Source organism: Nycticebus coucang, chromosome 22, assembly GCF_027406575.1.
Source record: "Nycticebus coucang isolate mNycCou1 chromosome 22, mNycCou1.pri, whole genome shotgun sequence".
Taxonomy (NCBI): domain Eukaryota; kingdom Metazoa; phylum Chordata; class Mammalia; order Primates; family Lorisidae; genus Nycticebus; species Nycticebus coucang.
The window spans coordinates 37223277-37235993 of record NC_069801.1 but is presented as its reverse complement, the minus strand read 5'-3'; the positions used below and the strand labels follow the sequence as shown (position 1 = coordinate 37235993).

Below are 12717 nucleotides of genomic sequence, written 5' to 3'. Positions count from 1 at the left end.
ATCGATAGTGATCAATGCAGCATGGTACTGGCACAAAAACAGAGAAGTAGATGTCTGGAACAGAATAGAGAACCAAGAGATGAATCCAGCTAGTTACCATTATTTAATCTTTGACAAGCCAATTAAAAACATTCAGTGGGGAAAAGATTCCCTATTTAACAAATGGTGCTGGGTGAACTGGCAATCTGTAGAAGACTGAAACTGGACCCACACCTCTCACCATTAACCAAGATAGACTCTCACTGGATTAAGATTTAAACCTATGAAATGAAACTATAAAAATACTAGAAGAGAGTGTAGGGAAAACCCTTGAAGAAATTGGGTTGGGTGAGTTTTTTATGAGAAGGACCCCCCAGGCAATTGAAGCTGCTTCAAAAATACACTATTGGGACTTGATCAAACTAAAAAGCTTCTGCACAGCCAAGAACACAGTAAGTAAAGCAAGCAAACAGCCCTCAGAATGGGAGAAGATATTTGCAGCTTATGTCTTCGACAAAGGTTTAATAACAAGAATCCACAGAGAACTCAAACGCATTAGCAAGAAAAGAACAAGGGATCCCATCGCAGGCTGGGCAAGAGATTTGAAGAGAAACTTCTCTGAAGAAGACAGGTGTACAGCCTTCAGACATATGAAAAAATGCTCATCATCTTTAATCATCAGAGAAATGCAAATCAAAACTACTTTGAAATACCAGGTAACTCCAGTGAGACTAGCCTATATCACAAAATCCCAAGACCAGAGATGTTGGCGCGGATATGGAGAAAATGGAACACTTTTCCACTGCTGGTGGGAATGCAAATTAATACATTCATTTTGGAAAAGATAGGGAGAACACTTAGAAATCTAAAAATAGATCTGCCATTCAATCCTGTAATCCCTCTACTGGGCATATACCCAGAACATGAAAAATCACATCATAACAAAGGTATTTGTACCAGAATGTTTATTGCAGCCCAATTCATAATTGCTAAGTCATGGAAGAAGCCCAAGTGCCCATTGATCCACGAATGGATTAATAAATTGTGGTATATGTACACCATGGAATATTATGCAGCCTTAAAGAAAGATGGAGACTTTACCTCTTTCATGTTTACATGGATGGAGCTGGAACATATTCTTCTTAGTAAAGTGTCTCAAGAATGGAAGAAAAAGTACCCAATGTTCTCACCCTTATTATGAAACTAATGTAGGACCTTCACATGAAAGCAATATCCCAGTTATAACCTAAGAATAGGGAGAAAGGAGAAAGGGAGGGGAGGGAGGGGGAAGGAGGGGGATTAATGGGATTACACCTGCAGTGCATCTTACAAGGGTATATGTGAATCCTAGTAAATGTGGAATGTAAAGGTCTTAGCAAAATAACTAAGAAAATGCTACAAAAGCTATGTTAACTAATGTGATGAAAATGTGTGAAACGATCTATGAACCAAGTGTATGGTGCCCCACGATCATACTAATGTACACAGCTATGGTTTAATAATAAAAAAAAAATCTAAAACTGAATAATACTGAGTCTGAGGAGGGACCTAAGATATTAGAGTATAAGGACCAGGGACCACAGGTATAAAGACACAACTATCTCATTTTTAGCTTTTAAATATTGAATCTCCATTGGCCATTTGGTTTCTGTACAGCTGGAATAGGGTTGCTGTAGGGAGAAGAATATGCTATGAACATTTCACATTCTTCAGGTATTGGATAATGGGGCCCAGGCTCCTAACTCCCTGTGGTGAGAGGCAATATTTTCCCCTTTTGCCATTTCCCACACTAGTTCTAACTTCTATTTTTACTGGTGTAACATTTTTACTCTGTCTGGTTGTCCACCTGCCTCACACATCAGGACTTATAATAATCAGGTGTTACCTAATCAGGTAACACATTATTTCTATTTGGATTTTCAGTCTTTATTAACATAACCCAATCTCTTGTGAAAAGATCAAAACAGTTCTTAATCAAGCTATGAAATCACTATTTAACAAAAGTGCCAGGGACTCAGGGACACTCAGAAACTGATGAGCTATCAAGAATTCTCCCAGGTATAAAGAAAAAGTCAGTTATCTGCCAACAACTAAGCCAGAAGAGAAAGAGAGAGGATCTCCAAAGGACGACAAAACCAAATAAGCTGCTCCTGTGTCCAGCATAAATGTGATGCATTTACCAGCAAAGTCCACTGCAACTCAAGGTTTTGCTCTTACAGTGATGGCAGGGACTGCTTAGAACCTGGCACCTTCACTTCCTTGATGGTGGACTAGCCATCATTTCTCAGGCTGTGTCCCTCAGACAAACTCCAGCTTAATGCCCTGGCTGGCTGAATAGGGAACAAGTGGGACAGGGGAACACCCTACCCACCTTACTACACAAAATTGGCTTCTGCTGGCACTCCTTTTGCAGATGTCTAGGCTTCCCATAGCTGTATCACACACAATCTGGGGTCAGACACTGCCCTTGTTTGTCTTTCCCTGGACCAAGACGATTGGCGACAAAAGCAAGTCCTAATATTTTCCCTTTTTGGCAATCGTTTCCTCAAATAAGTGCCAGTTGTTAAAAACCAAGGTGGCTAAATTTAGTAAGTCTTTGGGGTCCCTCAGTGGTCCTAACACCTTGCATTATACTTTTCTGTGTATGTCAGAGGCAGATTGATTAATAAAATGACTACTTGACACAATTTTCCCCTCTGCTGATTCAAAGTCTAGATTAGTATACTTTTGGGTTGTTTGGAGCAGCCAGGAATCCCCTGCACTGTGCATTCCCAGCATGATCTGGTGGGCCCAGGGCAGGCAAGACGAAGACAAACAACCTTCAGCCTGAGTGAGTTATAGGCCCCCTTGGCCACCACCAGCTCCTGCTTGTCTTATTCCTGTGTGTGTTGGGCCTCTATTCTTGTGTTAACCTCTGCAGATGCTGGAAATGCTTTTAACAACTTCCTTTGCTAGGCAATCTGGAACTTTCCTGTCATGCCTCCTCAGCCAGCCTGCATGAGCCCATGCACATGTGACTGGCCTCTCCATGGAACATAGTCTGTGACCACAGAGCAGACTGTGGGAACACTGGTAGAGAAGGTATGGAAAATTCAGGAGTAGTGGAAAGGGCACCACCTATTCTCATGGAGGGCAGGGGCTGGGGTCAAGTAAGTCAGGAGAGGGTTGTCCCTAAGCACTTACACAGGGGACAGGCCCTGCTACTGATAAATAGTGACTCAAGATGATTTTTTCTTTGTACTTTTTGGTATAGTCCCTCCCAGACTCCATTTGTCTTCATCATAGGATTCTAGAACCATGCCAGGGATTCTCTGCTCTTGAGAAAATTCTCCTATTAAAAGGGAGTTGAACTCTCCATTGTGTTGTCATCAAAGCTCTGAGTGTTGAGCCTCTGACTCAGTCAGTTGCTCCTACCCCAGGATTGGAAAGGAAGCAGAATGTGCTAGGCAAGAACATGCTCACATCCCACCCAGATGAGAGCAGCAGATAACAGATGATTTTTTAAAGTGCCTTCCTCAAAATGATATCCTCATTAAATAAAATCTGAATCAAATTCAAAGAGATATTTGTAGGGAACTGCCATTTGATTACCATTAGTATCAAAATGCAAAGGTACAAGAATATCAAGACTCTCCTAAAAGGAAATTCTTTTCTACCAAATATCAAAGCTTAATACATAAATAATTAATATAGTGTAGTGCTCCTGCAGGCATAGAGAGATGAAGTATGACATAGCCCACCTAGTGTACACATGTGAGGGTGTTGAGAAAGCCCCCTGGGTGAAGGGATCAACTACAACTTGAACTTTACCTTAGAAGAGAAAACCATGTAACCTAAAAATTTGTATCCCCATATTAGTTTGAAATAAAAACATTAAAATAAACTTACAATAAAACAAATTAAAAATGGCAGAGTAGAAATCAGGAACAGACATACATGTTTGGACACTTTCTCTAAGATAAAGGTAGCAGAGCAGAACTGTGGGGTTAGGACTGTCTTTGCAATAAATTGGTGCTGGGTTAATTGGATACTTAGTTGGAAAACAAATTAAGCTACATTCCTACATCACACTATAGTCAAAAATCATTTTCAGTGGAACACATATGTATATCAGGGTAAAAGGAAGAAATCTACAATTGCTGTGCCCATGTACAGCTGAGGAGTACTTCACGTGCTCCTCTGTGAAATTTGTACCAGATTTGAAACGCTGTGAAGAAAGAGTGTATAATGACTCAATACTTTCTATGTTGAAACTTTGAAATAATAATAATTTGGATATATTGAGTTTAATCAAATACCCTTAAAGGCAGTTTCCCCCGAGTCATTGTTTCCTTTTAATTTGTGCCTGCTTTGCAATAGGAGAGGTTTCTGACTTCTTCCAAAGCATTTTTAGGAAATGATTGATCAAGCTGAGTTCCATGCTCTGACCATGACCTCCCTGATATGAACTTTCTGGCCAGTTTCCTCCTAGGGACAGGTCTACTAACTATGGTGGGTCCTGAGAAGCCCAGGCAGGTGAGGGGAGCAGCAGAAGGGAGCAAGGAAGGAAATAAAGTCCTCAGTGGTGGGAACAAGGTTCATGGATCCAGGCAAGGGGACTAGGGGGCCCAGGTGTTCTAACACAGAAAGGTTCTATGACAGAGACACTGTTCCCTGGAGACTTTGTGGAGCACATTTGCCTGGAGACAGAGGAGGCCAGCAGCAGACCAGCCAGCTGAGGGCCCAGAGAAAAGACAAACAGGACCTGAAAACCAAAGCAATGGAGGGATGCCAGAAGGAGAAGGTGGTCCCAGATGAGGTTCATCAAAACCAGATATTGCGGGAACAGTATATCAAAGAGCGTGGCACCCAGAAACTCTACACAGAGTATTCCGTGAATCCCCTTCGCAAGGGTGAGGGGTGTCGGGATAGGGAGGGCTAGAGCTAAGGGCACCCCTAAGCGGTGGCCCTGAGGGCTGTGAGCTGGGGTAGGGGTCCCAGGAAAGGAGAAGAGCTCCTCCCACACCACCCTTCTAGACCTCAGATGCAGGACTTGGGAGGGGGCTGACCTGCTTCATATCAGACATGTTGGATATGTTTGAATGCATTCACATTACAATTGTGTATTTTCATTATAGCAAAAAAAGGCTACAGTTTTTAACAATATGATTGTTTCTTAATGAGGTAAAGATTTATTTTCATGCTTCACATATGGTCTAGGAAGTTCACAGTAGGTGACTTCAGGACCACAGTGCTCCCTTAATAACACAACCATGCCTTCCACTCTTGTCACGGCACACTCCTTGGAGGTTTCACCTGGGCCTGTTACATGACCTCCTGTTAGTGCTACCAGGCCTCAAATGCAACCTCAGACCCTCACCCCAAACCTTCTCCCAGCTGCCTTCCCTGCACCACCCCCAGGAACCTCAGACCCAGTAGGTGGAAAGCTGGGCTTATATGCACCTTCTGCCCCACTAGGTGTATTCCAGACCAGCCTGTCTCAGCAAGAAGCACCATAGTCGTTCACTCTCCCAAGTTCAAGGCCTGGGAGTCATCCTCAACATCTCTGTCTCACTCACTCTTCTATGTAATTAGGCACAAGTCCTGTTACTCTTTTGCATTTCTCTCACCTGTCCCATACGTTCTTACCTCAATGAAAGATACCTTCATGCATGAGGAGCCATATCCCTCTCTGCTCATGCTATTTTTCCCCCTAGGCAGCACCTCAGTCAGCCTCTCTCTCCACCCTCACTAGAGAAGACTCAGCAGGGACCTAGTGACTATTGCCTGGATTGGTTAATGAGCTCCCAATTATCCTCCTCCCCTCCAAGATGGGCCACATGCCCCCCTTCCTGCACCACTACCCACTAGAGCTATGCTGAAGGCCAACTGGATCAGTTCAGACCCTCCACAACATCTTCAGTAGCGCCACAGTTTCTGAGCTAAAGTTTAAATCACACAGAAGATGAGGCCCCTACCCAGGTAAATTCCATCACCACCACCCCACTCTGGACCAGCCACACACACTCACACAGTGCACCCCCCTGGTATGGACTCTGCTCAACTGTATCTCTCTAGACAAGCATCCCCCACACACCCGCATCAATTCTCTACCCACTTGTCCTGCTTCACTGTTCTTCATCTCACTCAAGTCACCAGATGCCATGTGTGTTTATCATCTGTCACAATAAATAGAATGAAGATCAGGGAACACAGGAAGCTTTTCTGTCTTGCTTATAGTCTCCTCTCCTGTGCATGTGTAATTCTGCGCTAAGTGGTGCATGTCAATTCTGCTCCACTATTATCATGGGCCTTCCAGGGGAGAGCCCACTGTCTGGGCAAACTCTGTTGATTGCCTGGTATGCTTACCTTCTCTCTTGATGAGGACTGTTCCAGAGAGCAACCATTAATAAGGAACAACTTCTGTATCTGTGCTGCAGCCAAAACTGTAGCCATGACCCAGGTGTGGCTGTTGTGCTCTTAAAATGTGTGGACTAGTGCAAATAAGGACCAGAATTTTTCACTGTATTTCATTTTATATATTCAAATTCACTTATCTACATATGGCTGGTGGTGAACATACTGGACAGTGCCACTCCATATTCTATGTTACTGAGGGCATCACTCAGCCTTGTCCCATGGCACCAAGCACAATGCCTGGCATGTGCCAAATGCTTAGTAAGAACCAGGTGGATGCCCAGGAGAAGCTGTTTCTTAGAGAGAGCAGGGAGTTCATGTTTTAACGTGAACCTGTGATGCTGTTTTTCTCTAGTTCACCTGAACACAAGAAAGCCCATGTCCTGGCATGATAATGTGGAGGAACCTGAAGATGGTAAGACTTTAGTATGAAAATGATATTAAGAAAGAGCACTAAGAGGCCAACTGGCCTCTAGTTACTCTTCCACCAAGGATGTAGGATGCAACTTGGGATGTGGAGGAATGTAGAATATAACAGGTGATGGGTGGACATCAGGTAGGAGGACTTGCCACCTGCATTATGTTAGGGATATGCCCAGCCCAGTGCCTGGCCGAGTCACCTCCCTTCTCTTCATTCTCAATCATCTTGCTGAGGTAGACATTTTCCTCACATTTTGCAGATGAGAAGAGTGAGGCCCAGAGGAATGAGGCCACCTGGTAAGCAAGTAGTGGCACTGAATTCAAATCTCAGGCTTATCCCAGTGTGGATCTGCCTCTCTTTCTGGAGACTTGTAGGGTAGAAGAGCTGTGAAGTTGCAGATACCTCTGGTGTCAGCACAACACTCATTCAGTACAGGGGAATGGGACCTCCCTGCTCCCCTCCTTCCCCCTCATGCTCTCTGTTTGGCTCCACTAGTTACACTCACTCATGCTCTCCCTACCTGATTTGTGCTTTTCCTCTGCCTCTCTCAAGGCCTGGCCCTGCAGTAGCTGCTCTTCCCTCTCAGACCCTTACCAACACCTTCCTTCATGGTATATGTCCCTGCCTGCCAGTGTTGGTTCTGTTTATGACCCTCGATGATGTGTCCTCTTCCCCCATCTAGAATATGAGCTCTAGGAAACCAGAGGTGACATCTGCCTCATTCAGTCCTCCCCCAGGGCCCAGAACACTGCCTGGCACAGCATCAGGGTTTGCCCCATCATGGCTGAAAGCCAAGCAGAGAGACCAGATGCCCCTGTGTTAGGTCCTGGGCAACCTCAGAGGCTGAAGGCTCTGCTCTGAGGAATGATGCAGCCAGATTTAAGAGCACAGGGACACTTAGCAGTCCCAGATCCTGAGTCCTTCATAACTCTGATCTCCTCTCCTAGCCAGGTTTATCAATCTTATTCACCATGCTGCCGAAGGACCAAAGATGAAATACCCAGAGGCACAAACTGAAAATCAGGAGTATGGATGGCACTCTAAGCCCTTGGTGAGTTTGACTCCTGTCCTCAGTAAACACCAAAGCTTGTGGGCAGCATAAGTGGAGGCCAAGAGAACAGAGTAGGGAGCCAAACATGCCTGGCTTTCAGTTCTGGCTGCCACTCACTAACTGTGGGCCCCTGGGGAAGTTTCTAAGCTCTTATATGACTCCACTTCCTCACAGAGATAGTACAGCACCTCACTTGTTAGATGATGCTGATTTTAAGAGAGGTGGTATCTGTGCAGTGCTCAGGGCAGAACCTGGTACAGAGGAACTGTGTGCATGTTGGTTAAATAAAGGCAGCTCATGGCAGATGCCTGAGTCTGCTCCTCCCGTGAACAGCAGGGTGGTCTTGGAATGTCACTTACATCTGTGAGTTCTACTCTCTCATCTATAAGTAGGAATCTTAGAAATAGTGCTCTCCTTGTTTGATTGGAAGGATACAGGAGCCTAGGAAATGTAGTCTTGAGCTCTGAAACACTATAAGGGCTTCTATAAAGGAAAAGCAGAAATCAGAGAACACAACCTGAAGACTTTTCTACCACCACTTTCTAGCTGTGTGACCAGAACCTCTCTAAGCCTCCATTCCCCCATCTGAAAGTAAGGATGATAATGGTATCTAAGACAACGTGGAGAAATGGCTCAGAATGGCACAGGAAGTGTTCAACAAATGTGGGCCACTCTGATGCTGGGGAGTAAGGACAGGAAGGAGAACACAGAGCCCCACCTACAACCAACCAGCTGCCTCTCCTGGATGCTTGCCTAGGCTCCATTGCCCCCACCCACCCAGGATTTATGCAGGGTGCTTCTGGCCAAACTCCACCTACAGGGTTCTTGCTGAGGGGAGGCCAGGGTGTCAGACATCAGCTGGGAGATGTTGGTGAATGTGGATCTGCTGTCATATGGTTGGATATTGAAGGTTGGGGGTTCTAATGAAATTGACTTAGCAGGGTTGTTGCTAAAATGGAATAATGCAGAGGTGAATGTGGAATTCTAAAAGTCAGGCCTAGTTGAAAAATACTTCAGGGAGTCTGAGTACAGTTTGCCTCAGGATAGAACATTTCTCAAGAGAGAAGGAAGGTTGTGAAGGAAGGAAGGTCTGGGTGAAGACAGATATTACCCCAGTTAGGTGATTAAGGAACTTAGAACAATACTCCAAAGCACAAGTAAACTAACTCACCAGTCCTTATTTTCCTGAAGACCTGATTCACGAGTGTGCCACCTGTGGGCAGGATCTGGTGTGGCAGTTCACCAGAACAGGAAGGCAACTGCAGCTGGTCCTGCCTGGCCTGCTGCGCACACACCTGTACATTTTGCAGATCACAAACAGCATGTGCTCCCAGCTCAGTTATCACTCTGGAGTTGTAGAGGCTCTGCAAATACTCCCTGTTCACACATCACTATAAACCTGGATGATGTCCCTGGATGCTGCTGCTGCATGGCAGGAAATCACAGTAGCTTCCAAAGCAAGAGGTCAGGTATTATGTAGCCTTCAGTGGTAATGAAGCCGGAGTCTCAGGGTGACATGGTAGGGGAAAAAGAGGCTTGATCACCCCAACTCAGGGCTCCCAACCACCTGGCAGGACTTCACCCGAGATAGGCAAAGTACCTGCCACCTCAATACTGCCATAGGAAAAGCCACTTTCAACGAGCACCTCTCAGCCTCTTGTCAGTCATATCATGACATTAGGAGTTAATTGTACAGCATACATTATACAACACTTATGTGCCAGTGCTCGCTTGTAGTCAGGTCTCTGTGTGACCCTTCCACACACTCAGTCATTCTTTCCACAAGTATGTGCTGATACCTAGGGAGCACTGGGTGCCACTTCAGGAGCTGGGGACTCTCTCGGCAGACCCAGCCACTCCTCTCACACACCTCATGTTCTAATAAAGGAACCAGGGCAGTGTGGCCTTCAGTTGGGGCAGTGGGGTAGGGAATGTGGCCATGTGGCTGGGCTCTTCTGCCTCACAACCCTGTTCATGTGAATGTTGTCAACAATGTGTCCCAGCACAGCCACACATCCCCCCACAGAGTGGGGCCTGTTTCAAGCCCAGGTCCATTGTCTCCAAACCCAATTCTGCTGACTTCCCCACACGGTTTTTCTGATCCTGCATCCTCCTCTCTAGGTCAACCCAGAACGGCAGGACCGCAGGCTGAATCACTTCCGAGTCTACAAGGACATCACTCTGTACAAGGCTAAATTGTGGAGTCTGGGAGAAGATGATCTCCACAAAAAGTCTCTGAGCAATGATGTCTAATCCTGTATTTGATGCCCAAAGTGTGCACTGCACAGCAAAATAAACATTACTTTATTTAAATCAGAAGTTTAAAGTTTAACTGTTTTTATCTGGAGTCTTACATTTCTCAATTCTGCCCAAATCTATTGGTTCAAATCCTTACCTTTTAATCAAATGTGAAAATTCCAGGGTATGATAGCAGCCTATTGCATATACATCTTGGCCTTTTCAGACACAAACAAGGATGATAATGCATTCCGGGTATGGTGGCTCACTGCTGTAATCTTAACACCCTGTACATCCAACCCTAGATTTGTAATCTGGAGTCTTGCTCTAGTGTTGCTCTAGAGCAGGCATCCTCAAACTGCGGCCCACGGGCCACATGAAGCGGTGTAAATTGTATTTGTTCCCGTTTTGTTTTTTACTTCAAAATAAGATATGTGCAGTGTGTATAGGAATTTGTTCATAGTTTTTTTTTTAACTATAGTCTGACCCTCCAATGGTCTAAGGGACAGTGAATTGGCCCCATGTTTAAAAAGTTTGAGGACGCCTGCTCTAGAGTATTGCTCTCTACAACACTCTAATGAACTCGTGTATTACCCCTTGTGCTAACTTTTTTTTTGACCTTTAACAGCCTCTTTTATTTTCTTTTTATTAAATCATAGCTGTGTACAATAATGCAATCATGAGGTACAATGTGCTGGTTCCATATACAGTCTGAAATACTTTCACCGAACTGGTTAACATAGCTTTCATGGCATTTTCTTTTCTTTTTTTTTTTTTTTTTGTAGAGACAGAGTCTCACTTTTATGGCCCTCAGTAGAGTGCCGTGGCCTCACACAGCTCACAGCAACCTCCAACTCCTGGGCTTAAGCGATTCTCTTGCCTCAGCCTCCCGAGCAGCTGGGACTACAGGCACCCGCCACAAAGCCCAGCTATTTTTTTTTTTTTTTGGTTGCAGTTTGGCCAGGGCTGGGTTTGAACCCGCCACCCTCGGTATATGGGGCCGGCGCCTTACCGACTGAACCACAGGCGCTGCCCTCATGGCATTTTCTTAATTATTATATTAAAACCCTTATACTCTTCACTTAGTAAATTTCACCTGCACCCTTCCAAGATGCATCCTAGGTGTGGACCCACCAACCACGCTCCCTCCACCCAACCTCCCCCTCCCCTCCCCTCTCTTGTCCCCTTCCCCATATTCTTGTAGTGAAATTGGGTTGTAACCTTTGTATGAAAGCTATAAATTGGAGCTGAGTACATTGGGCACTTTTTCTTTCATTCTTTGGATACCTTGCTAAGAAGAATATTTTCCAGCTCCATCCATGTGAACATGGAGGAGGTATAGTCTCCATCTTTCTTTATGGCTGCATAATATTCCATGGTGTGCAAATACTAATTTATTAATCCATTCATGAGTCGATGGGCACTTGGGTTTTTTCCATGACTTAGCAATTATGAATTGGGCTGCAATAAACATTCTGGTAGAAATATCTTTGTTATAATGCGATTTTTGGTCTTCTGGATATATACCTCGTAGAGGAATTATAGGATCGAATGGCAGTATATTTAAATTGCTAAGTATTCTCCAAACTTTCCAAAAGGACCATATTAGTTTGCATTCTAACCAGCAGTGTAGAAATGTTCCCTTTTCTCCACATCTGCACCAACATATCTGGTTTGGGGATTTTGTGACATGAGCTAATCTTACTGGAGTTAGATGATATCTCAAAGTAGTTTTGATTTGCATTTCTCTGATGGTTAACGATGATGAGCATTTTTTCGTGTGTGTGTAGGCCGTGCACCTGTCTTCTTCGGAGAAGTTTCTCTTCAAGTCACTTGCCCAGCCTGAGAGGGGATAACTTGTTCTTTTCTTACAAATACATTTGAGTTCACTGTGGATTCTGGGTATTAAACCTTTGTCGGAGACATATCCTGCAAATATCTTCTTCGATTCTGAGGGCTGTATGCTTGCTCTACTTACTGTGTTCTTGGCTGTGCAGAAACTTTTTAGTTACATCAGGTCCCAGTAGTGTATTTTTGATGTAGCTTCAATTGCCTGGGGGTTCCTCCTTAAAAAATATTCACCCAGGCTGATTCCTTCAAGAGTTTTGCCTGCACTTTCTTCAAGTATGTTTATAGTTTCATGTCTTAAATTTACTTTTTCTATTATTAAATCATAGCTGTGTACATTAATGTGATCATGGGGCACCATACACTGGTTTTATAGACCGTTTGACAAATTTTCATCACACTGGATAACATAGCCTTAGTTATTGTGTTAAGACATTTACATTCTACATTACTAACTTTCACATATACCCTTGCAAAAGGCACTGCAGGTGTAATCCCAAAAATCACCCTCCCTATGCCCACCTCCTCCCTCCCTCCCCTCCTTTCCCCCTACCCCCGTTCTTGGGTTATAACTGGGTTATAGCTTTCATGTGAAAGCCATAAATTAGTTTCATAGTAGGGCTGTGTACATTGGATACTTTTTCTTCCATTCTTGAGATACTTTACTAAGAAGAATATGTTCCAGCTCCATCCACGTAAACATGAAAGAGGTAAAGTCTCCATCTTTCTTTAAGGCTGCAGAGTATTCCATGGTGTATATATACCACAATTTATTAATCCATTC

At 44.3% G+C, this 12717-nt stretch overlaps 1 protein-coding gene across 1 annotated transcript; it reads left to right on the top strand.

The window, feature by feature from the left end:
• Positions 1-4738: 4738 nt before the first annotated feature.
• On the top strand, positions 4739-10100 carry LOC128574696 (protein FAM183A-like). The gene is made up of 4 exons (XM_053575546.1): positions 4739-4871; positions 6731-6790; positions 7744-7847; positions 9969-10100. The coding sequence occupies exons 1-4, from the start codon at positions 4739-4741 to the stop codon at positions 10098-10100; spliced, it is 429 nt and encodes a 142-aa protein (XP_053431521.1).
• The last annotated feature ends 2617 nt before the right edge of the window (positions 10101-12717 follow it).

What these genes read in the sequence shown, in the direction of transcription:
- LOC128574696 (XM_053575546.1), top strand. Translation starts at nt 4,739, where the DNA reads ATGGAGGGATGCCAGAAGGAGAAGGTGGTCCCAGATGAGGTTCATCAA. An exon ending in TGTGGAGGAACCTGAAGATG is followed by an intron (nt 6,791 to 7,743) that starts GTAAGACTTTAG and finishes CTCCTCTCCTAG; the next exon opens with CCAGGTTTATCAATCTTATT. An exon ending in GATGGCACTCTAAGCCCTTG is followed by an intron (nt 7,848 to 9,968) that starts GTGAGTTTGACT and finishes CCTCCTCTCTAG; the next exon opens with GTCAACCCAGAACGGCAGGA.